Raw genomic sequence first — 25,323 nt, forward strand, 5'->3', positions numbered from 1 at the left:
TTTTATTTTTTTATATCAGAATGAAAAGAAAAAAACAATGAATAAATCAAATAGAGATTATAATTTACAGACCGATGGAATGCACCCGAGTTGATACCGAAAGCACATTTTCGAAAACGGATCAGAAATATTTTTTTGTCTTTATGATTTTCTCTTGATTCTTTAAATCAATTTAGATATATAATTAGGATTGAAGCTTGGAATATATGAAACTTTTAGAGTGTATTAAATTTTTAATATCGATGTTTTGTATAGGATATCAAATAAAAAAGATTTATATACATATAAAATAAAATTATGATTTTAATCTTTTTAATATTAAATATCCCCATTTCATACATACACAATTTTGAATATACTCGTTTATCACGCAAATGAGGAGATTAAAAGGAAAATATACAGGATATAGGAACGATAATATGACGATAACTTGATAATGAATTGACACTGACATAAGGTCGTATGTCAATGATTCATCGTTATCTGTAAACCACATGAGATATATATCGGCGATGGTTAAGTAGCAGCGCAAGATAACTCAAGATAAGAGCTCATCTTGAAAACGTTACTAGAAACATAAAACGCGTACTCATGCAGATTACATAAAGTTTCAAACACATACGCCAGAGAAAAAAGAAACAGCATAAAATCGTTGCGTAATAAAAAGTTATGTATTTTTTTACATGAGAATAGTGACGTGTGATTCGCTTATAATTTTCGGTTATAATTCATGTACAACTTTATCGAAAAAGGCAACGGTAACTGTTCTATCTTTTCCCTCATGTAAACGGCGAACGAGTTGCTATCTATATAGTGCGCAACAGTTACGTTTTTACAGGTATTAGAGTCTTTCGATGTTGGGCGAGAATTGCATGTGTTTCTGCACGATTTATAAATTGCGATCTCGGGTAGATCTACGTCCATCGCATCGCCCGCATCCGTGGTGTCAGTGATATCCGAATCCGAGTGATTGGTATTCTTGCTCTCGTCGTTGCTAAAATTCGCATCGTCCACTATACCGCTGTCCGTTTTCTCACGCTTCGCAATTTTCTTGCGTTGTACAAAAGCACTCTCTTGTTCGGTGTCGCTATCGCTATCACTCATATTGGTATACGCGGCTGTGCTGGACTTCTCTGAGTCTTTTTTGTTTCGCTCCTCATTGTTGTTGTCACTTGTATCTGTAGTTGCAGACGAACTGTGACCTGCACTTGCACCGTCTGTACTCGAGGCAGAATTCTTCGCGGCTGATTTCCGTCTCTGTTGACGCACATGGAAATCTGTATTTACACCGATATCTCGAGTACTGTCGTTTGTATTGCCCGAAACTCGTTGATTCTCATCGCCGTCTTCGCTGTTTTGATTTGGTTGTATGACTGCACGTACCAAGAAACGCACTCGCTCGGAAATTTCTTGTTCGTCATCCGTTAAGGCTTCGTCGGACTCTTCAAAAATAGGTATTACAAAACGTCTGAGGGCACGTTGTTGCGCAGTCTGTCTCTGATGGACTGGTATTACAGGCTTCACAGTCTCGAGATCGGGGTGTTCACACCAGATATTATGGCGTAAATGATGTCGAATCCTACCACGACACAACTCTTGCAGAGATAATGGGTTGCATTCCGCTGCAATGTAGAATTTTGAGAATGGTATAAAATATTGTGATTGTTCGAACGAAAAATATTTACAAAGTATACATACGCAGATGAAATAAATTGTGTTCCGAGGATGGAGGTATGACTAGAGTCGCGAAAGAGACGGGAAGCATTGTATACTGCAACCAAGTGTTTTCATCTACTCGTTTCACACGTAATAATTGTTCTTTATAAGGCATTACCAATATACCTCCAACGCGTACAAACTGTTTAATAAATGCCTCGTGACTTTCAGGACATGCGGCTCCACAATATACTCTGTCATATTGCCTACCAGGTATGATGCTAAGACAATTTCCTATTGGATACATTATTATAATATTTGGTGTAAATTCATTATTATTTCTCGTTCCTGATGTTAAAAAAAAAATTATATTACCTTGTATAAATACAGGTTCACAAAAATCGAACTCGTTTAAAGCCAGTGATATCTGCTTGAATTCTTCCAACCTTTCATATGCGTATTTTAAGCAATCTTCGTGCAACTCGATACCATGATTTGTTCCATGTTGTTCTAGAAAAAATATAAAAAATATTATATACAATTGAGAATAAAATTTATATTGAATTTTATATTTAAAAAATCTTTTATTTTATATTTAAAAACTTATGTTTAAATATATTTTTAAAAATATTTTAAAACAATAACTCTTTGTTCTTACTTAATAAGAGTCCTGCCATTGTACTGAGGTAGCCAGTTCCTGATCCAAGATTCAGGAAGCTCAAACCAGGTTCTAAACTAAGCCCTTCCAATACTTCACTATATATACAGGGAGCTGATAAATGTATATTTCCATATTTCCAAGCCAGATCCTTATAAGCATCTTCTCGATAAGCAGATAAAACATAATTCGCTCTATCTACAGCTCTAAAAACTTGCTCCACCTTCTTCGTTCTAATATATCCCGATCCCATTAAATTATCCACTAATTCGTCATTGTCTTGCCCACTGCTTACTGCTCCTCCCATATTTATTTAAATATCAAGTATTCTATAACAAATTCAATGTATATATTAATTTATTGTTATGCTATTACACAGTCAACAAATAAAAAAAATTAATAGGAAAGTCCAGCTTTCTAGATAAGAATAAGTAAAAATAGTTTGATAAATTTAAATAAGCATATTTTGCACTATTGTATATTCATAGATATAGATATGATATTCATAATATATAATCCCATTATATTATTTTAATTCTTCATAATTAAATCCTGATCAAACTTATTTAACTAAATAAAACTTTTTATATTTTCCTAAAAAATATTCTCTACTTTATCAACAATTTATATAAGATTTACATTTTTAAAAATATTGTAAGCACATAATTAAAACTAAAATTTTTCTATTTTTTATTCTTATGATAAGATGATAAGTATGATCAAATAATTTAATAGATATTCAAACTTTATTATTTTTTGTGAATTATCTTTAAAATCAGAGATTTACATTATAATAATCATGGTCTGTAAGATTGTTTTGCTAATTAAAATTATGATTAAATCAAATATAGAACAGACAAGGAAATACTGTCTTAAATATCTTTATAAATTTACTCGTTACATAGAGCAAAATCAAATAATAAATTGATAGAAAATGTTTATTTTAGGAAAACAATAAGCAAGTTTATATTTATATGCACATTATTATATATATCAAAAATATCACTTTTTATGTAACATATTCAAACAATTTTAATTCAGGAATAATTAACTCTGACTTAAGTGGAATTAACATGCTGCCAAATTATGTTATAAGATTATCTTATCTTTATTATGATTTATGCAACACTAATTAAATTCACAAAATATTTGTCAAGTATTAGAGGACAATATGGAGATCTAAGCATTACAGTATCAAGACATGGCTTTAAAAATAGCTTGTCAGGTCAAAGTACATATAATCATTAATTACGATTAAACGAATAATGTGAAAGTTGCATCGACGTATTAACGGCACCGCGTGTTAATCCAATTATAATGCTTTACCGATCATTAATTTGATTATCCACAACAATGGACCTGATGATGCAACAAGCAACGTCACACGACGTCTCTCACTTATTTTCAAATAATGAACGGCAATAACCCGCGATTTGTGGCGAAGAAGGTATACGATGCAGACTTATGTTTATTTACGATAACACTGAATCTCACCTCTTTCTCTATCTTTCTTTCTCTCTACTTTCCCCCACTCACTCCTTCCTTCTTCGCACACACTCTCGCTCTCTCTCTCTCTCTTTCTCTCTCTCTCTCTCACTTTTTCTTCCTCTCTCCTTCTCAAGATGAGCGTTGAGCGTATCTATAAACACGATTTAGCAAATGAACGAAAATACGGATTTTAGGAGCGTGTACGAGGATATAAATTGCCAATGCATTTACTTTATGATTTTTTTTTTTTTTTAACAACAGCGTCGCTAACGCATTACATTATGCGAATATGATGCGTAACGTGACACGACATAACGATGTCGCGATTCCGCCGATAGGGAAGTTAACAGAATAGACCTACCAAATCAAAACACAACCTGCCGATGACAGCGGATTAATCCGCGGAAACGACGAACGGTTAAAGGGAAAAGATCCGTCTCGATGCTATTACTTCGATGACATTCGTCGGCATGTTGCAGCGTTAAGAACGCGACACGATATACTATCACAGTAAGAACTCCGTGGCGGCACTTCTGTTTCTTTCCTTTTTTTTTTTCTTTTACACAACGCGAAAAAGTTCATCAAGTCCATCAGCTGATATTGCAAAACACGATGAGCGCTGTTCCGCGCTCCTACGCCATTGTGCAAAACCACTAACAATATCGTGACAAGAGGAGCTTTCCAGATATACAAATCGAGATAGGAGTTATTCTGTCCTTATCTCACTGAGTATTGAAAAAAAACTGAATATAATCCAAGGGCCCTATTCTTGAAATATATTGCACACGAAAATCCTATAGTATATGTAACATATATTATAGGATTTTCGTATGCGATATGTTTCAAGTATAGGGCCTCAGGGCTACGTATTAAAATTCTACTCAATGGATGGAGTATTTGTTCTTTTTGTCCTGATTGGTCAATTAAATGCTACTCTACCTATCAAATAGAATTTTGGAACATAACTCAAAATCACAACTATTCACTGAGCGACTACTGGACTCTTGTATGCTTGTTTGTATCCGATTGGTATATTCTTTTATATCTAAAAAAAATATACCAATCAGATGCTTGAGATTGCAGACGTCTTCATTTTATAAAGACAAATTTATCACTTTAGATACTAGACAAACTTCAAATTCGAATTCAAATCACTTTTAATTAAATTAATAATAGTTTTTAATTGATTTTCTTAGGAGTCTCCTGTTTAACTATATTACGATTGGACACGTCCATAATATATCTGATTGGTATTTAGAAATTTTCTAGTGAACCATCTATCAAAAGATTTAATATTTGATCGACCAATTGGCAACGTAGGCGATCGAATGCTATTAACGATAAAGTATATATCTAGTATATATCTAGTCCAAGTTGTTTACGACGTAAAAACGGAATTTGGTAGTTTATAATTGAGAATAGTTTATAATTGAGAATATGTTTGCAGTGTTTGATCTACTTATTTTATAACAAAACAATATTAATCTATTCGACAATATTTTGTTAAGTGCTATATACAAAGCAAAGCAAAACAAGCAAACTTAAATTAATTCTAATTAAATTTAAAGATCAGTTTTGTAAATTGAGTAAAACATTTAAATTAAAAGTGGTATATTTGTATTCGTGCAAATTTGATTCATTAGCGTATACAATTTTACAATTGTAACACTTTAGTATCATTGTATTATTTGATTATTTATTTATTTAACTTGATTGGTCGACTAAATTTAATGATTACCAACTACAAAACTTAAAATTGATTATATTTGTTTTTTTCCTTTATCTTCTGCATATTATGATTTATATAAAGTATATTTTAAATAATTACTAAGTATTATTTTTAATTAAAACAAAAAATTGAATTATGCTCAATTAAGTTTTGCAGTTGGCAATTGAATTTAATCGACTCTATTGAGCTAATCGAAAATGAACAGATCAGCCCGAAAACGATTTTAAATATAAGAACTATGAATACTGATCTAAGATTGTATTTATGCCAATTAGAATATTTTTGTCAGTGAAACAAAAATAATTTAATAAATAGAATTCTTAAACAAAATAAATATAATTAATATTTATATGGTAAATTTTAGTTTTGCAAAAGAAATTAATGAAAAATATAAAATTAAGGGAAAAACTTTTATGGCTTATTAAAATGACACATCTTATTATTTGTATTAGATACTTTATTGATATCGCATTCGTTACGCATGCCTGTAGAATCCAGCCGAAATGCATGTATGTACTATCATTAAATCCAACAAAAAAATGCATGTCTTCTTATGATAAAGAGAAATGTATTGATATATAATCCTATTTAGAATGTATGACTGGTAAAATAATGACTGAAATTTGAGCAGCGTTACGGATTTATATTTGAGATGCGATAACGATATAACTGGATTAAACATTAAAATTTTCAATTAATTTCAACAAATATTTTGAAAGATAAACACCTCGTGAGATTTTCGTGAACATACAACGCATGGTTATGTTCAATGCGTGCGCATCACGTGACCACAGATATGTGCATACTTGAAACACGACACAAAGGGCGTTCGTATTAAAATACTTTATATTTATTATCATTATTATTATTCATGTTAACAAATGAAATATATCAAATAGAAGCTTTGTCAAGCGCGTATATTAATAATATCTCGATCAAGCCTCCGTATTATTTATTCGCGTGATTCATACATAAATGAAAAATTTTCGTCATTCCAAATTTTCGTGGTCACGTGATCTGACGTAATGTGAAGAAAGAATTACATGGTGCTTTTTTTTATTTCCAAAGGACAAGATTTCCAAATAGCTGTGCTAAAGTTTACGCTTTGTGAAAAACGTTGGAATGAGCGAGGGAGATGAGGAGAGCAGGACCGCGAATGGTGTAAAAGGTGCAACTACAAAACCGATAAACTACGAAACGGGAGGCAAGACCGTCTACTAAACCGAGAACGCTATTGCGCACGCGGGCACGGATCTTTCAGTGGTGTTAGCAACTCTATTATCACGTTTATCATTGCTCCAAGACCCATCAGATGGCCCTGATCGACAACTTTGAAACGTAAGTTGTGCATTTCTATTATTTTCTGCGCGTACGACGCGCCGACGGCGTGCAAAATCCGTTGGTCGTGCTCGATGGAATATCGCGGATCATTCGATGCCGTTTGCAGTCCGTCGCGATCGTTCCACCGGCACTCGCGTTGCTAAAATCGTCGCTCTTTGTTAGGCCTGACATTCGCTCGTACGTATGCTCCCTGATAAATATATCAATCGGTGGGGGGGAGGAGGGGTATATATGACACTAGGGTTCACTGCATTTCACCGTTTACATCCCCGGCGTGCCCGCGATTGAAATATTCGCGAGAGCCGCGGGCGCGGGTCCAACGTTGAACGCCTCTGCATTTGTACTTTGCGTACCCAAACTCGGAGTATCGATGGTATCGGTCTTCTTTTTTTTTTCTTCTTTTCTTTTTCTCTTCTCAATTCGGCACAATTCGCTTCATTCGCGTACTCGCATCTTTATCTCGAGAATCGAGAATTATCTCATTTTTCTCGAACCGCCCGAACCGCGATTCGTCTCAGAGTTGATTAAACATTGATTCGCGGGGGCGGACATTTTATGACGTTTTCCGAACTTTTTGTTTTAACCTGTTAATCGTTACACGAAAGAACAGGGCCCCACTCAAGAACATCCGACAACTATTTTAACGATTTTAAATATTTTTCCTTTTACGGAAGATGTCTCTTACGTCATTTTCATTCATCTTTTCGGGACGCGCCACGCAAACTACGTCTTTCTGAGATAAAAGATAACGTCTTGCCAAAATGTACGAAAAGCCTTTTTCTCTTCTTATCTGAATTGCGGGTCGATTACGAGTCTGACGCCATACGTGAATTACTCCTCTATTTTCTCTATCAGCTCTTTTCCCGTCTTCGCGCGTAACGGTGTCGAGAACGATTTAATATGAGAAATTCGGATTGCGCGAGCGGTGATCGATTCTCATTCAAAGCAAAGTGAGAGACACGAGAGCCACATGCATGAGAACACTTGTGGCGGCAGCAGTAGCAATAGCTTGATGCCTGGCTGACCTCGATTGTCGGTACTCTTAATTAAAATCTATCGTTCTGCGTGTAAAAGATGCGTGCAACGAGAATTTCGTAACTTGGAGGTTAAAGCGCGGGCGCATCGCGAGCGGCGAGGTTGAGTTTTTTCTTTTTTTCGCGCTTAATAGTACAGTTGGCTGCGATCAGAACTTATTGCGGGTCACGGGGAGGGAACATTGTTTAGCGGGATTCGGAGAAACTTCGTCGAACATTAACGGCGTTAAGAAACTCGTCGGTGGCTCGAACTTTCACGGCGGAATTGCCATTCGCTGATAACTTCGCATAGAACATTTGCTTATTAACCCTCCAAGTGTGAATCGGTAAATAATGGAAAATAATGGTACTCCACTTTCGATTTATATCGATGTATCGTGCTTCACCTGATCTCGACTCTTATTGGCCCGCGTGTTGTTAGCGGATAAAGATGTTCAATGTTTCTCCTTTTCTTTTTTAACAACTTTTAAAATGTATTTGTTCGTTTTGGGATTTTCGGAGACAATTAAAAATGTGAATTCTCTTATCGAACGTCAAGTGCGATCGAGGAATCATTAATATTGTCCTATTTATTCACTGTTATCATTTGAATTCATGACGTCAAGAATAAGAAAACACACAATGAAAATTCATGCGAGATGCAAGATAAATTCAAATGAAAATAGTTTTAATATAATAGTTTTAATATAAAAAGTTTTAATATATAATTTAACATTCACGATTGAGAAAATAAATTTGTAAAATATATCACAAATTCTCTTTTTTATTGATTATCAATAAATAACTATAATAATATACATAATTTAACTTGGTATTACATTTTTCATCAAAAAATATATAAATATATAGAATTACGTATGTAAAATGTATGTACATATGTTTTTTTTCTGTTGTATAATTTCTATTTGTATATACAAGAAAAATAATAATAAAACTAAAAAAAATAATTAAAAAGATAATTTTTGTATTGTTTCTTGTACAAAAAGTAAAAGTTAAAGAAATAAGAAAAAATATCCATATATAGAATAATTATATAGAAATATATATTAGTATATATATATATATATATATATATATATATATATATATATATATATGTTTATATACAGAATATTATATAATGTCATTGTAATTTTATTTTTTATAAGGTAAATTAATACAACAGTTATTATTTTTCTAAATGTTTTTCAAGTTATTTTTTTTATAATTTTGCTATATACATGGACAGAAATTATATAAAAAAAAAGAAAACATATGTGTATGTATTTTATATATAATTATTATATATATTTATACATCTTTTTACCAGGTAAAATTTAATGTGTCTAATTAATTAGATTCTATATATAATTCTTTATTGATTATTATGACTGGAACGGAAAGAAATGTTTGATATGTTCTTATTAATTCTAATGTTGAATATTTATATGTTTTCTCATTTTTGACATAATCCAAGACAACAGACACGAATACAAGCAGAGACTTTAAGAATCACAAGAATAATCTTATAAAAATGTTTGTTTTTTTGTTTCTAATATTATCAATTTAGCTATGATAAAACCAAATATAAAAAAATCAATATTATTTTCACAATAAGCAAAATCGAAATTAATCAAATTGAAAATTCTAGAAAACTTAAGATTATCATTTTAACATTCTTGGTTATAATTAATCAATTTGTTTACTACTAAATTATTACTATTTAAAGTTTTTACACATAACAAATTTTTATAACCTTAAATCATAAAAAATTGACCAATCGTAATCATTCTTCGACGATAAGGAGAATAATCAATTGTAATTAATTTTCTTACGAATTTGTGTTTATAACTAAAAATTTATTACGTATAAAAGCTTTTATATTTTTTCATGCATCATTAAGCTGAATCAGCAGGAACTTTAAAATGAAATATTGCGTCCTTTTTCGCCTGCAAGTATAAATGCGCCCTCTATTTCTAGTTAAAGCATTCCCCATGTTGAATACATATCTAGCAGACTGCTGCATCGCGATTGTAGCTTAAAAAAATCCAAAAGTATATTCTTATTAGTTGACTTAATATTGTGTAATTCGTTTTTTTTTTTAAGGTTGAATTTCTTTTGTACTCGTTAAATGTGATTAAATCGTACCTTGATTCATGCCGAAGACGCGGACGAGCCTCTTCAACGAATTATCGATCACAGTTGCATTGTTAACGGTAAGCAAGAAAATTCAAAATCAGTGTAATTGCAATAATTATATTTTTCGAGCGTCAAAAGTGCATGAAATTGTATCAAATCGCCGCGGACATTTTCGTAAATGATGCCAGGCAAAACTATCGACCGCGCGGTTAACAAGTACACGCGAAAGAGACTCGCGCTTTCGTCGGAATGGAGGAGGAAAAGAGGAAGGGAGAGAGAAAGAAACAAAAGAAGTTTAGTCACGAGGAGTAGAGTAGCGTAGAGTAATCTGATGTACCATCGTAATTTTCGTGAATCCGACGGTGCTCTATGGTATGATGAAATATATATATATATATATATATATTTCGTGTGCCATTGTTGCCTTCTCGCTGTCACCCGTGAGTTTATCTAGATGAATTTGCATGGATTTGCATATAAAGTACATACACTGGAAAATCGACCAATCACAGGCTTAAAATAAAAGATGCCACATCGTTGCGTTCTATATTATACACGCGCTCGAGATTTGCTCTCTCCTACACTCGGCGCACTTTGAGTGCTGCACGTACGGCGTTACCATGTTCGGATCAATCTTAAACAATTCGTTCGATTTTTGTAATGTTTTAACTGTGTGAGTAGCAATACACGTTTTGCGGACGTATCAGAGAACGCGAGCATTCGGAGCATTCGGAGAGCATCGAATGGATTGCTCCCTTCATTTTTTTCACGCATTGGAATCCAAGGAGATACCTTCGTTTCATTTCGAGAGAATTTAAGAGAGTGCGGGTGGGAAGGTAAATGAAAATGTATTCATTTGTGCTGCGCGGTGTAAAATTTGTTAATTTGTTTTAGTTCCCGCCGTCGAAACGTAAAGTTCACGTATCTCCAATCCATCGCATATAAAATCGATTGTCTGTCAGATGACGTTTGAAAATACAGAGCTGGATTCAAAAACGCTGAATGTATCATTTTATTCTTGTTTTTTATCAAATATTAAATAAGGATAAAATAATACTTGGTTGCGCTCGGTATTATTTCTGAACGCATCCCAGTGTTACATCGCGATGCATTAATACATATTTATGTATAATTCTATATATATATATATAGAATTATACATAAATATATATATATATATATATATATATATACACACAGATTAAATTCTATCCGCAGAGTAAAGCTTTGCACATGATGAAGGCAATATATATACATAGGCATAAAAATAAATATTAAATTTTAGAAATAAAAACTAGGAATAAAGATTAAATAATAGATACAAGCAAGTATAAGACTTGTGTCCATTATGCGTTATATTTAATCTTTATTTCTAATTTTTATTTCCAAAGTTTAATATTTATTTCTGTTCCTAATATTTCCTCCATTGCGCAAGATCGAAATAGCTCTTTTTCCACATCAGCTGATATCGATATGGTTGCGATGTAGAATCGTAGGATATACCGACTGAGCTTCACCCCGCGAATGGAAACACATTTGTTTCATGTATATACGTCATTATGTATACCGCTGGTATTTGCGAAGTATAGTCGACGTGAGTTGTCGCGATTTCTTTTCGCAAAGCGTTTACATGATCCAAAAAATGCACATCAGACACACATATATATATATATACATACATCTTTCGAGAGACATGTGATCTTTTTCAATAACGAACAAGCGATTATTAATCGATTCGCGCGATCGGCGATCGCGGGACGATCCGAGAAAGACTCGTCGCTGAATTCGAAAAAAAAAAAAAAAAGAAATATTGGAAAAGCGACGAGAGAGGAACGTTGGCGGCGCTGGTGTGGCGCGATTGGTCGACGCGAGTTGCTCCTTCACCGTGCGGCTCGTGGCGACCAACGGGACGCGAGCTGCCGCGCCATCGCTACTGCGCATGCGGCCTATGAGAATGTAGCTGTGGCGTACGGGAGACTTTAGAGCTCGAACGCTCAAAAGATGCGTAAAGATTTTTGTTAAAAGTGTTTCAGCGGCTCGGGGAATCGTTCTCGGAGTTTCCGCGCGGATAAACGTCAGTCGGAGACGACGGCTCGCGCGTACGACGATGGTCTCGGCCGTGAGATCGAGCCGTGCGTCCGTTATTCGCGGCGAAAAGTGCCGTGCGTAACGCGCGTTGCCCCCTTCGATGATGAGTGACTCCGTGTGATGCGCGCGATGGATAATTCCGCGAGCGCGTTTGAATAGAAAGCCCGCGGCATCTTCTTCCCGACCGCGACCGCCCGATCGCCCGGCGGTACGTCGCTCTTGTGCGGTATGCGCGAGAATTCGCCTCCGTCATTTCGCCTACGATGAATTTCAAAGCGAGTGACAAGTGACGTTGAAACGTGACTGCCTGTGCACCAACGATAGTTCGGCGCGCCATTTAAAATCGTTCCTCCGAGCGCATCGGGCGTCTCCGATGCGACAATTCACGCGATATCACGTCGTCTAGCGAGTGTTCGTCCTTCTCTTTTCACGAACGGGGAATTTCGATTCCCCGTGAATTATGTAATCGGCATGCGACGTGATATGCCGATGATAAACGCTATGTCCGCTAGGTTCGTAAAGTTTGCGTTTATGCACCGTATAACGACCTGTTTATTAAATGGCGATGGAACGTTTCGAATTATTTCATACAGCAAGACGAGACATATTTCATCAAAATTAATTATTGCATTCGCGTGATTGTTTAATTATGCAGAAAGATAATGCGTGAATTATCTGAACTATACTAATTGTATTAAATGCAATTTCGAATCTTATTACTTTTTGTTTTGATAGAACTTTTATCTATTATATACTTACTTATATACTCATTAAATTAACAGTAATCATATAATAATTTACTCCATACTTGCTCCTTTTTTTTTAATTTTTTATTTCTTCTTTCTGAATTAAATACATCTTTAATCATAATGACGATTCATGAAACAGTGATCCATATTCAAGCATTTCATTTATATTTTGCAACTGTTGAAAGTTTTTTGTACCAAAATTGGATTATTCCTTTAGATATAAAAAACTTGCGATAGTAAAATAAATGTTCTGCTGAATGTGGCTGATGAAGCAGCTTTGAAAGAAAAACTGCTCTTTGTTAACAGAATGGAAGAAGAAATAGTAGTAGACGACATAGATGAGAATAATACAGTGGATACACAGCAGACGGATGACTCGACAACATCCGTAATGCCACTGCTATACATTCAACAAAATAAAACTCGTTCTACACAATCATCAAATATAAATCAAGCCCTCGTTTCACCTAGTCCTCAAATCGCTGCTATTATTAATCCAGTTAATAATCAGGTAATTATTGTGAACAAAGTATTTGATATGTATAATAGTATGTGGAGGATGTTATATTCAACACTAGGTTTTTACTTTATGGATTTGGTATGGCAAAATATGCATAGAAGTTGAGAATCTTTTTACATAGATTACACTTATCAATATTTGCAACCTGTATCTTATGTAAGCACTTTAAGATATTATATGATATACAAGAACATATAATTAAAATATTCATAATAACCTAAAATTAAATATGTATCTTTTATCAGTTGGATTATATATATTAATAATATATATACATATCATATACCAAATATATGTACATATATATGCACATATATTGGGGTAAAATATAGCAGTACTAAATACAGTTCATATTTGGAGTACATATATATAGTATAGCAGCATTCTATGTGTAGGTGGTAGCAGTGAGTGATGTACTCTTCTCGTAGTAAATATAGATTTGGTTAACAGATATCATACAATGGGATTCAAATGAAAAGATGCATAAAATTGATTTTCTTATCGAAGTTATATTTTTAAATATTTATAATGATTACATTTTATTATATTTTATGTAATATTTGAAGTATTGTTATTTTTTATTATGTTAAGTACATTGACAAATAAAAGATGGACAGATTGATTAGTGGGATTGATTAATGTGATTGATTAGTTGCGATACGGAAATTATATAAAAGTTTTTATATTTGAATATTTTAAAGTTGAGTTTTGAACAAAAGAGCGATTTTTATTTTTTCCAAACTAATTTTAAATAGCAAATTTATTTAATTTTCATTTTGGATTATGATATTTGCCCAAATAAAGTGTTTGTAACTTTAATTTTAGATTGTAACTGGACAAAATAAGGTATTTATACAAGGACCGACTCAGGTAGCTACATCTCAAAGTAAACAACACATTGTAATTCATCGACCAATAAATACCGTGAGCACTGCAGCAAATTCGCAGGCTCAGAAACATATTTTACTTAGAAAGTCATCATCTACAGCTCAGATATTGCCTTTGAATACAACACAAGGAAGTCAAACCAATGCGCAAGTAGGAAAGCATACATTTGCATATTTGGGAACCCTTATTAAACCCAACAAGACACGAGAATCTGTCGTTATACCTGCAGGTAACGAGTTTTTATAAATTTTTGTTTTATAAATTTTTGTTTTATAAATTTTTAAATCTGTTTTGTAATCTGCTAACTTACATAATACAGCAAAACAATTAGAGATTACTTAATATATTTAATATGTCAAGCGATATATATATATATATATATATAGTGTGTGTGTGTGTGTGTGTGTGTGTGTGTGTGTGTGTGTGTGTGTGTGTGTGTGTGTGTGTGTGTGTACATTTATTTAATTAATGCTGCATTTTAATAGGGGCTCTAACACCAACACAGATAACCAAACCGAAATTAGTAATTACTCCCGTAATATCTCAATTAGCTCAAACGTCAACAAGTACTACAAGTGGTTCTCAGAGTCAACCTCCTAAACACATGGCGAATTTAATATTACCAGTAAATATACCCCAGCAAAGTGGTACTACAAAACCTAGTATGTTTAATCTAAAAATTAATAATGGTCAACTCAGTACAGAGAGTAAAGGAACCATAACAGGTAAAAAAAGAAATTTTAAAAACTTATTTAATATAATTATTTGGTTAGTGTCGGTCCACAATAGGTGATTTAAGCTTTAAGAAGTAAGAAATTGACCAATTATAATCGAATATGAAAAGAATAATCGACTATGATTGGTCAATTTCTTACGACTTAAAGATTAAATACTTATTGTGGACCGACACTTACGTGCACATCATTATATGGTAAAGTATAAAATATTTTTACTGCATTGTAATTTAGTGTTACGTGAGTCAAAAACGACAAATTCAACGACACATCCTCCACCATTGCATCCGATAGCAAAGATGAGTCTTTTAAATGCAAATAAAGGCAATTCTAATTCCATAGACAGTATAAAAATTACTGAAAATCCAGATTCGGCCGTTATCACGCCAATCCCAAAGAAAGAAGACAGTCAACCAGAGAAACGGAAAAAAACTATTAGCAATATATTACGAGGTTCCACGGAAAAACGGATGAAGAAGCAAAATATTCCAAAATCTCCTCAAGATAATTTGGCTGATACTAATTATGCATTGAGTAGTCCTGAATCCGAACAAGATAAGGATAAGAAGGTTCAAAATGATGATGATATTACATTGATTAAAGTTATTCCTAGTGAAGATAAAGTTTCAAAACTCAATACAAATATGGATGACGATATAAAGATAGAAATAATTAAAACTCCAAACTGTAATGTCGAAACAGTGCTAGACAATAAGAATGAGACAAAGAGTAATAATTGTGATGAAACAAAAGATCAATTGAATACTCTGAATCAGACTAACACCAATTTTGACGCATCTAAAGTTTTAGACTGGAAAGATGGTGTTGGTACTTTACCTGGAAGTAATTTACAGGTAAAATAATAATTTATATATAATTTATATATTTTAAATATTTTAAATAAAATATATATATTTTAAAGTTAATGTGTATTTAGAGAAGATAAAGAAGTTATTTTATATTATAAAATTATAAACATAACATTTAAATTATATAATATTTATAGATATATAAATAATTATTAATTTAAAATATATTTTTATAGTTTCGTATGAATGAATTCGGTATTATGGAAGTAGTCGATGAAGACGAAAGTAATAAACAGAATAAGGATGGTATTGGTGACAAAGAGAATGTATGTTTAACACAAAATTCTTCAAAGACTAGCTCAGGAATCATTAATAATACAAATGTAGAGAAAAAAGGTGAATTAGAACTCGATAGAAATCTTAGAAATATTTATATAAATGTAAATATCTAGAAATTATAATAAAGAAATATGTTTAATTTAGTTGAAGATAGAAAATCTAGATCGGTAAGCGCAGATACAGTATATCATTGTGAAGCTTGTGGATGTTATGGATTGGCTGCTGAATTTGAAAGTCCAATATCATGTAGTCCGTCTTGCACAGAAGTAATAGAAGCTAAAAAACAGCCTGTAAATCGAAAAGACAAAGATCTAAAGTATGTATTTATATGTACATATAGATTTTAAAATTTGATAATAAAGAAATTCTAAAATTCATTTATATGAATGTTTGTACAGAGAAGTACGTATGAAAAAGAAACGCAAAAGATTATTACAAGAACCACAATGGTCAAAGGACATGGATGAAAGATCTGATGAAAAGACACATGATAAGATAAAATTGGAAATGGATGAGGAAAAAGATGTGTTAGCAAGTATAGATGATGAAATTCAAGGAGATTCATCAGAATCCAAGGTAAATCAAATATAATAATTATTAAATTATTAAATTGGATTATTAAAAATTAAACTTGATAACTCAAATTTTTTAAATATTATTTTATGTGTAGTACCCTTGGCAAAGAGGAAAATTGGGTTTTTCGTGGCCAAAGTATCTTGAACATTGTAAAGCAAAAGCTGCGCCTGTTAAATTATTCAAAGATCCTTTTCCCTACACTAAAAATCAATTTAGAGTTGGAATGAAATTGGAAGGTATAGATCCAGAACATCCTTCTCGGTATTGTGTTCTAACTATTGCCGAGGTTGTAGGTAAGTTATTAACGATTGTGTATATATATATATACATATATATAAATTGTAATATAAAATATAAATTTTAATAAAGTATGATAATTAGGTTATCGAATGCGTTTGCATTTCGACGGTTATCCAGAAAATTATGATTTCTGGGTAAACGCAGATAGCATGAATATATTTCCTGTCGGTTGGGCTGAGAAAAACGGCAAGAAATTGAATCCACCAAAGGGTTACACATCTGCAAACTTTAATTGGAATGCATATCTAAAAATTTGTAAAGCATCTTTAGCAGCAAAAAATTTATTTCCGAATAAAAATATACTTCAAAGTGTCTTTCCCACGGTCTTTCGAGTGGGCATGAAATTAGAAGCAGTAGATAGGAAGCATTCTTCATTACTTTGTGTCGCCAGCATTGCAGGTTTAATGGACTCTCGAATATTAGTCCATTTTGATTCTTGGGACGAGGTATATGATTATTGGGCCGACGCGAGTTCTCCATATATTCATCCTGTAGGATGGTCTCATCATAATGGGCGTGTTTTGATGCCTCCAAATAGTAAGAGTTGAAATTTAATAAATCATAATTTGTTTATTTTTTTACATAATTATAATATCTGTGATTAGATTATAAAGATCCTAAATCTTTCACTTGGGATGCATATTTGAGAGAAACTGGCTCAGTGGCTGCTCCAGCTAGAGCGTTTAAGCAACGACCACCTTGTGCGTTCAAACGTGGTATGAAACTGGAAGCTGTGGATAAGCGGGTCCCACAGTTAATCAGAGTAGCAACAGTCGAGGATGTGAAAGATCACCTGTTTGTATTAATTGCATTTGCATTCCATGTTTTTTTTTTTATTTTGCGAAGTAATAATTACATATTTTCTTTACATAGATTGAAAATAAAATTCGATGGCTGGCCTGACAATCATGCCTACTGGGTTGATGATGATTCACCTGATATTCATCCAGTAGGTTGGTGTGCGAAAACTGGTCATCCATTGGAACCGCCACTTAGTAAGTTATTTTGTTTTACTTGTATATTATAAGATATTTTAATTCGTATATGCGACATATCATTGATATGTCTTATTTTCTCTATCGTATAGCTCCCGATAATCTAAATGATCGACCAGAATGCGGTACATATGGCTGCCGAGGTATAGGACATGTAAAAGGACCTAAGTTTGCAACGCATAATTCAGCATCTGGTTGTCCATATTCTCCTCAAAATTTAAATAAAACGGGACAAATGCCTGATAGACTCAACTTAGCAAAAAATCAGGACTTAAACGAAGCCTATGATTTCGAGGAAGAGATGCAAGAAAAGTTAAAATTGGAGAAATCTGATAGAATAAAGATAGAAAAGTCTGAAAAGCCTGATAAATCTTTGTTCTCAGATGATATATTGATGATCGACAAGGAGATTAAACAGGAAGATGGAGATTTATCTGATAAGAATGATAAATCTGAAAATAGGTCGGAAAATTCAGACAAGTACGTTGAAATATATCGATATAGTAAATAATTATGAAATAATTATTATTTACTACATATTATTTTTTTTTTATTTTCATACTATTTTATATATCTATTTTCATATTATTTTCATAGATCGAACAAATGCAAGAATCTGCACAGCGACGGACAAACAGATGATGATGAAGTTTCGAGAAAACGGAAAAAAAGGTTGCTTAAGTCACAAAAGGAATTTTCTCGTGTCTATTTATATTTGTATTATTCAATATCAATATATGTAACATTTTTAGACGCCCAATTTCGGAGGAACCTTTATTTACTACCGTTACTAACGTTACGTATGGTGATCTACATTGGAATACTACCTCATACGCTGCAAATATACCAGTTAAGCAATTACGTAAAGAATTGTATCAGTCTGTATATAATCCGGGATATAATCCTTTGCCGAATGCACCACATATATGGGCGAAACATAGTAATGCCTTAAACAGAGTAGTATCGAGACAAACGACCAATCCACGAAGATGGTCTAATGAAGAAGTCATTAAATTTATACAAAGTATGCCTAATTGTGCAGAAGCTGGTAATGTTTTTAGGCAACATGTAAGTTTCAAAGAAAGTATAATTATGTTAACAATTAATTTAAGTAATGATATATTATTGTTTATTATTGTAGAGTATTGATGGCGAAGCATTTTTAATGTTAACACAAGAAGATTTGGTATCAGTACTCCGTCTGCGACTTGGGCCTGCAATTAAGTTATATAATAGTATAGTTTTATTACGTCAAAAAGCAGCATGAATTGAATGCAAACAAAGCATATGTCTATTGACTGGCGAATGATGTGGCAGCTATTATGATGAAATATCGCCTATAATTTATTTAATTCATTATCAAGGAAATGTAATATAGAATTTTTGCCAATATCTTTCAAGATTCTCTTAAATGGGCAAACAAACAAAAGACGAATAAAAGGCACATGCGAGCAAATACTCGCAAATGTCTAATTACACAGTTCTGGAATATTTATCTGAAGTGATTTCTGTTCGAATCGTCAATTGATAGATATAATTATCGCGAAATTAAGAATACATATACAATGAATGCGTTTTTACTATTTTGTCGAGTATTTGCAATACAAAAATTCAGAATTATATGCATTGTTCCAAGTACTTATGTCCGAATGTGACGTAATTTTTCGTATAAGATGAATATATTGAAAATCATGTACAAATGTAAATATTTTAATTATTAGATATTGTAATAAAAATACTTATGCAACCTTTCCACCTATGCCGAACTATATTTTGAAATTTTCAAACCAAACATGTATTCCAAAATTGTTCCATCGGAAATTTGCACTTGTTAAGATTTTAATTTTTATTTTAAACTATAATTTACATTATATGTGTGTTGACAATTTTGAAATTTGTTAAGAATCGCAATATATTCATATCTACAATTTCGGCGCCATCGTTATTTTTGTCGCTAAGAACGATATTTTCATGTGTAATTTTGTAAGCAATTTTATATTTGATTCAATGAGTATCGCAAGTTACTTATCTTCACATACATATATTTTACACATATTTTAAATACTTATTAATCCTTCATCATATCTGAAACTTTTTTAAATGATTTCATTTTTATTTCTGATATCGCTTTTATTAATATTTTTTGTACTTATTTGCAAGTGACAATACGACATTTTGAATTTATATTTCACATAGCCGATAAAATGACAGCCAACATGTTCCATCGTCATGATATTACCGACGATCAGTCATGTTAAGATTTTAGTTATTCTAACCGAAGCTTTATTATTCATTGTCATTCTGTAATATTGATCTATAATTTGAGTTGAGTTAAAAAAATTATTAACTTTGATACGTGGATAAAATTATAAAAACAATTTTTTTATATTAAAAATATCGAAAAGTTACAAGATAAAATTAAGTGCAGTTAATGTGCATAAGTGATTACGAAAGGATTAATTATTTAGTTTTTTGTAACATTATTATACATATTTGATCTGCACGAATGACTTTTGTCAATGATAAAATAATTATGAAAAAATTATATTTTTGTACGTTATTGACAAATATGTATTTATGTAATGTTACCACTTGTATGATAATGTATATAATATGATATGTATATAATAAGAAATATTGTATTTTTTAATATCGTTAATTATAAAAATACAAAACATTTTATAAATGTTGTATGTTTATAGGTGTTTTTATAAATGTGTATTTTTTTTAAGATAAATTTATAAGATATTAAAAATTTTTTATAAATATTAAAATTTTTATAAAATATACATAACTTTATTGTAAAATTCAATAATATCGTAAAATGAATGACACTATATTATTAATTAAGATAAATTTATATTATTTAGGAATTAAATTCTTTATATAGTAATATAAAAAAAATTATTGCTTTGAAAAGATACACGAAAAATCTTGAAATATATATTTAAATATTATTACAGCTTATTATTTGAATACTATTATTGTTAAATTATTAAGTAAACGTGTAAAGTATAATCATAAAGAATCCTGCATTAATCATATGGAAAAAATTGCTTCAAGCAATTAAATTAAAACTGTTTTACTTATCCGTTATTTTGTTGATTATAAAATGCTGATCAAAAATTTCCCTAGATAAAACCATAAAAAATAGACAGATTTTATTGAAGTATTATTTAAAAATTATTTTTGGGTCTCATTGGTTTGAAAAGTACCTTTATCTACAGTACATAATTTATTCTATATATAAATATTTATATATTTAGTATTTTACATAATTTATAAATAAATATAATGAGGTTTCGCCTAAAGAAATTTTTGAGTATCTCATAATCTCATATCATACAAAATATCACAATATCAGCCAAATTGACTGAAGCCACTTTTCCAAATAATTAGTCCTTTAAATAAAATTGCTTCTAGAGTAAATATCATCACTTCTGCTGAGCAATATAAAATCTGTTTTACATCTTTTTCTCATACAACATATTTAATATTCAATAAGATCATAAAATATAATCTATGTATTTCTGCGAAATATGAATCTGTGACGACCGTTTTGTAAGTGAATCTCGGTCAAATAATATAGAACGTAACGTTTTGTGTATCCGTACTTACGTATACATTTCTCGAAAACATTTCGCATACCAAACACTTTTTCGGTACTTTTCCTCAATCGCGCGTGACCCGCGTAATAGTTTGAAAAAACAACATACACGTTTTTCAGTCTATCCCCTCCCTAGAGCGGCCGCACGCCTGTTGGCACTTCTCCCCCCCCCCACCGGCGGTCGGCGACGTGCCCGCCTGCTATGGCGATGTTTACAGCGTAGTCACGGCAACGGCTCATGTGATCAGTCGGTGGTCCGTCGCGCGCCGAGTAACAGTAGACGATCGCGGTGTGTGTCGAATCGGGTCGTGTTTGTGTCGCGCTGCCGCGCCACTTGCCGAGGACTGTTATTTTCTCTTACGGAACATTGTTTGACGATCGTTTGAACGATTGGTTGAACGGATAATTCGATGAGGCACGTGGAACGATGATTCGTACGTGTGCGACGTGCCGCAATTCGGTGCGAATCGAATGTGCGGAAGAGTAACGCGCGCGAGCAGCATCGATGTGGTCGATGGTGCTACGTCGATGTGTTTCTACCCTTTGACGAGATACTTCGAGTGTATTAGAAACCTGAGGACCAATAATGCGAGTGGGATCATGACGATAATTCCGAAATGAGGGATGTCGCGATAATCGTGACGCCGAAGTGCGGATCCCTGATCGAATATCATCTCGATCGCTCGATCGTTCGGTGCGGATAATTGACGGAGCGAATCGTTACAAACTGGTGTAATTCAACGCGGTATGACATGCCGCGTGAATGTGTCTGTTGTGATCGTTGTTCGCGCATACGATTGACAGACGATCAAAGAAATTAGAGCGTTGAGTGTCGCGAGTAAAAGAAAGACGGTGCGAGAAGGTGCGCGAAGCGACGTGAAGTTCGGCGGGGAAGTAAATTCTCGCGCGGTGATCACGTGACCACGCGAGTCGCCGGGAAGGTCGCGAAATTCGCGCGGCGTGTTATGGTCCGCGCGTTTTCACTCGCGAGGCTACGAAATGATGATAGTGACGCAGCGTTGCGGCCGTCGATGAACTCCAAAGATAGATGCCTAGATCTCGCTGTGGTGGAACAAGGCTGGTGGACTTCTAAGTCCGCTAGCTCTCAGGCTTGTTTGCCGCTTGTCGTCGGCGCGGGCATGATGTCACGAGGCCTGCCGACGAGACGTGGCCTACAGGCGTTAGCGCTCGTCATTGCTACCGCCTATGCCACGATTCTCCTCTACCAGGCCATCGCACCGCGCCAGGTAATTAGAACAACCACTGGATATCTATTATCCGGAAAAGTCTAGAAAACTTGGGATTCTCAGAGAATTCACTTATGTCTTAAAAAATCAGGGAATTCTTAGAGAATTTAAAAATCAGAAAATTTTTATATATATATATATATATATATATATATACTTATTTAAAAAAATAAAAATATTTTTAAACGAAACAGAAGTCTAGAAATTATTTTTCTTGAATTTATTAAATAACTTTGTACGATAAATATAATTATTTCTAAGACGATACATTTAAAAAAATACTTTTATTTTGCCAGGAATTTTTAACAAATTGTCTTGAAAGTCAGGGAATTTTCAAAGAATTTTTTTGTTCGGATTTAAATAGATACTCTGAATCATTACCATTGTCCTGTCACTGGTGGCGCCAGTCCTAATGATGCACCTCGCATGATGTTTCGTGCCTGAATTTTCTTGCCTGCGCAGAAAGAACGATTTCACCAAAGTATTTAAAAATTTAGTCAGATACAGATCCAAAAATAATTTTGTTGGCGTATTAAAATAATTGTATAAAATATTTAAATATGATAATACTGTAAAAAATTTTAACATTCTATTCAATTTGAATATCTTAAATATTTTGATATACAAACAAAATTATTTTCAATTCTATCTGATCAGATTTTTAAGTATTTCAGTAAAACTGTTTACTCTGTGCACTATTGAAATTGAATGATGGATGGTCCGATTAACTCTTATGATCCAATTTTTATTTTTTTTTTGTAGACTACAGTAAAAAAAAATGAAATAATTTATAAAGTTATATAGTAAGCATTTAAAATGCTGTTATTGCGATATCTTTATCGACAAACAAGTTTGAAATTTTAACTTTATCTCATGTAAAGAAAGTAGATTACGCATTTCATGATTGATGTTGATTATAGTGTTTTGTATTATATTAAAGAAAAAAGATATCGTTCTTATTATAATGTACTTGTGTGTTGGAATTATAATAAATTAAATTTTACTTTATAATTTGTAGGAAAAGATTTTTCTTAATATTTAATATAAGGAAAATTAATAAGGAAAATTTTCAGTTTTTTTAATTATTTTAATAAAAAAAAGACTACAAATTAATCGAAGAATTAGGCGTTATACCATCGACGAGATATTATATTTTTGTAATTATCAATAGCTATCTCAGTATATATTGCATATAGCGAGGGCTCTAATAATTTAAGATATATTCCATTTATATTAAATAACGCATACAAAATTACATATTAAGGAAAACAATTTTTTAATCTTTCCTCGATACACGAACCTTGATAATTGAAGAAAAATTCATCACAGACACTCGCGAATGTTTCTCCGAGAACCTTCCTTTCTCTCACTTCGTTTTAATAATACTTTCTGATAATTGTCTGTCGCAGTGGGTCGATGAGATGAATGTGGCGGAAGTGAACAGTCGGAGCGTGATAGTGGAAGTGCCGGCGTTGAGAAAGTTAATCAGCGAGGAGCTGCCGATGACGCCGTCGGTGGCGACGGCGACTATGGCACCGTTCGCCACGAACCTCGATGACGTGTTTATCAGCGTGAAGACCACCAAGCATTATCATCACTCGCGCTTGCCGGCCATCGTCGACACGTGGTTCCAGTTCGCCAGGAATCAGGTAAGCCTCTTTGCGTCGCGCGGATCGCCGTGAAATGCCAATATCCCGGATTCATTAGCGTCGCTCGATCACCTCGTTTCTTGCGTCTCCGATCTTGCGACAATCTCGTTACGAATGTAGGACGATCACGTGGAAACATTCTGAGAATATCGTTCGATAATCGGGATATTCTCTGATATGTAATCACATATTCCTACGTACGTTTCATTCCTGTATGTTAATTTTATAATTTGGATTTGGGTTTTACTTGCTTCATAAGTAATCGTGCGCACTTCGCTCTGCGATCGCAAGCCTCATTTTATTTGATTCTGCTTATTAATTAATATGTAATTAAATGCGAATGGTTAATTAAATGGTTTGTCTGCCGTATAGATATATACTTGCTTGTTACTAAAGGTGTTCAATAATAATTTTAATAGGGAATTCCTACACATAGCCATGATATTTCTTACGATTAAGATAACGTGATATTTTTGAAACACTTATTTATGGGGAGAACAAAACTCAGACAAGAGCCATAAGAATTAATCGTGTTGAAGCGTGATAAATGCACGCATAGTCTTATCGCGACGTCTCCATCATCGAGAGATTCATCTACGTGCTTTCTTATGGAGCGGAATAGGCCACACTTTGTATACGACTCGTTGGGTCTTATCCAAGGGTATCGAAGCGTATTCGCGCGTATTTACCGTAGACCATGTCGCCGATGATCAGCGCGAATTCACGATTTCTCGCGCCGTGGGAATGTGATTCGTTCCACTCTTCCTTCCCTACAATTTCTCATTTGCCTTTTCGTAA

General features: G+C 33.0%; 3 protein-coding genes and 2 long non-coding RNA genes across 13 annotated transcripts in view; 2 read left to right on the top strand and 3 right to left on the bottom strand.

The window, feature by feature from the left end:
* Positions 1-649: 649 nt before the first annotated feature.
* LOC105422511 (protein-L-isoaspartate O-methyltransferase domain-containing protein 1) lies at positions 650-4,464 on the bottom strand. Of its 4 annotated transcripts, XM_011631904.3 has the most exons (6): positions 4,164-4,464; positions 3,809-3,953; positions 2,315-2,643; positions 2,032-2,166; positions 1,699-1,950; positions 650-1,622 (listed from the first exon to the last, which is right to left on the bottom strand). In XM_011631904.3, the coding sequence occupies exons 3-6, from the start codon at positions 2,619-2,621 to the stop codon at positions 709-711; spliced, it is 1,608 nt and encodes a 535-aa protein (XP_011630206.2). In that variant the 5' UTR covers positions 2,622-2,643; positions 3,809-3,953; positions 4,164-4,464; the 3' UTR covers positions 650-708. The 4 variants fall into 4 exon arrangements, with proteins under 4 accessions (XP_011630206.2, XP_011630208.2, XP_088935966.1 ...); XM_011631906.3 differs by lacking the exon at positions 3,809-3,953; XM_089079840.1 differs by lacking the exons at positions 3,809-3,953; positions 4,164-4,464 and adding an exon at positions 3,674-3,806.
* Positions 4,465-6,668: 2,204 nt separating this feature from the next.
* l(3)mbt (lethal (3) malignant brain tumor) lies at positions 6,669-19,781 on the top strand. 5 transcript variants are annotated; one of them, XM_011631901.3, is made up of 17 exons: positions 6,838-6,869; positions 9,992-10,101; positions 13,168-13,372; positions 14,207-14,498; positions 14,755-14,994; positions 15,238-15,857; positions 16,049-16,208; positions 16,296-16,467; positions 16,550-16,727; positions 16,822-17,020; positions 17,109-17,564; positions 17,633-17,822; positions 17,901-18,022; positions 18,115-18,502; positions 18,620-18,694; positions 18,775-19,090; positions 19,164-19,781. In XM_011631901.3, the coding sequence occupies exons 3-17, from the start codon at positions 13,169-13,171 to the stop codon at positions 19,287-19,289; spliced, it is 3,738 nt and encodes a 1,245-aa protein (XP_011630203.2). In that variant the 5' UTR covers positions 6,838-6,869; positions 9,992-10,101; position 13,168; the 3' UTR covers positions 19,290-19,781. The 5 variants fall into 5 exon arrangements, with proteins under 5 accessions (XP_088935965.1, XP_088935964.1, XP_011630203.2 ...); XM_089079839.1 differs by lacking the exon at positions 13,168-13,372 and having other exon boundaries at positions 6,669-6,869; XM_089079838.1 differs by lacking the exon at positions 9,992-10,101 and having other exon boundaries at positions 6,670-6,869.
* Positions 9,724-10,276, bottom strand: LOC148936076 (uncharacterized). The gene is made up of 2 exons (XR_016139905.1): positions 10,034-10,276; positions 9,724-9,922 (listed from the first exon to the last, which is right to left on the bottom strand). It is a non-coding gene; the product is annotated as an uncharacterized LOC148936076 (long non-coding RNA).
* Positions 18,562-24,317, bottom strand: LOC105422508 (uncharacterized). The gene is made up of 3 exons (XR_967261.3): positions 24,177-24,317; positions 23,258-23,330; positions 18,562-22,900 (listed from the first exon to the last, which is right to left on the bottom strand). It is a non-coding gene; the product is annotated as an uncharacterized LOC105422508 (long non-coding RNA).
* fng (Fringe glycosyltransferase) overlaps positions 21,864-25,323 on the top strand; it is a 91,762-nt gene continuing 88,302 nt past the window's right edge. The window contains exons 1-2 of one of the 2 annotated variants that reach the window (XM_011631899.3): positions 21,864-22,876; positions 24,286-24,525. In XM_011631899.3, coding sequence (XP_011630201.2) covers positions 22,595-22,876; positions 24,286-24,525 — 522 coding nt within the window. In that variant the 5' untranslated portion in view covers positions 21,864-22,594. The remainder of the gene's footprint in view (positions 22,877-24,285; positions 24,526-25,323) is intronic. The other variant, XM_011631898.3, reaches the window with a different exon arrangement.

This window comes from Pogonomyrmex barbatus, unplaced genomic scaffold (genome assembly GCF_055798465.1).
Source record: "Pogonomyrmex barbatus isolate J1 unplaced genomic scaffold, ASM5579846v1 scaffold3, whole genome shotgun sequence".
Taxonomy (NCBI): domain Eukaryota; kingdom Metazoa; phylum Arthropoda; class Insecta; order Hymenoptera; family Formicidae; genus Pogonomyrmex; species Pogonomyrmex barbatus.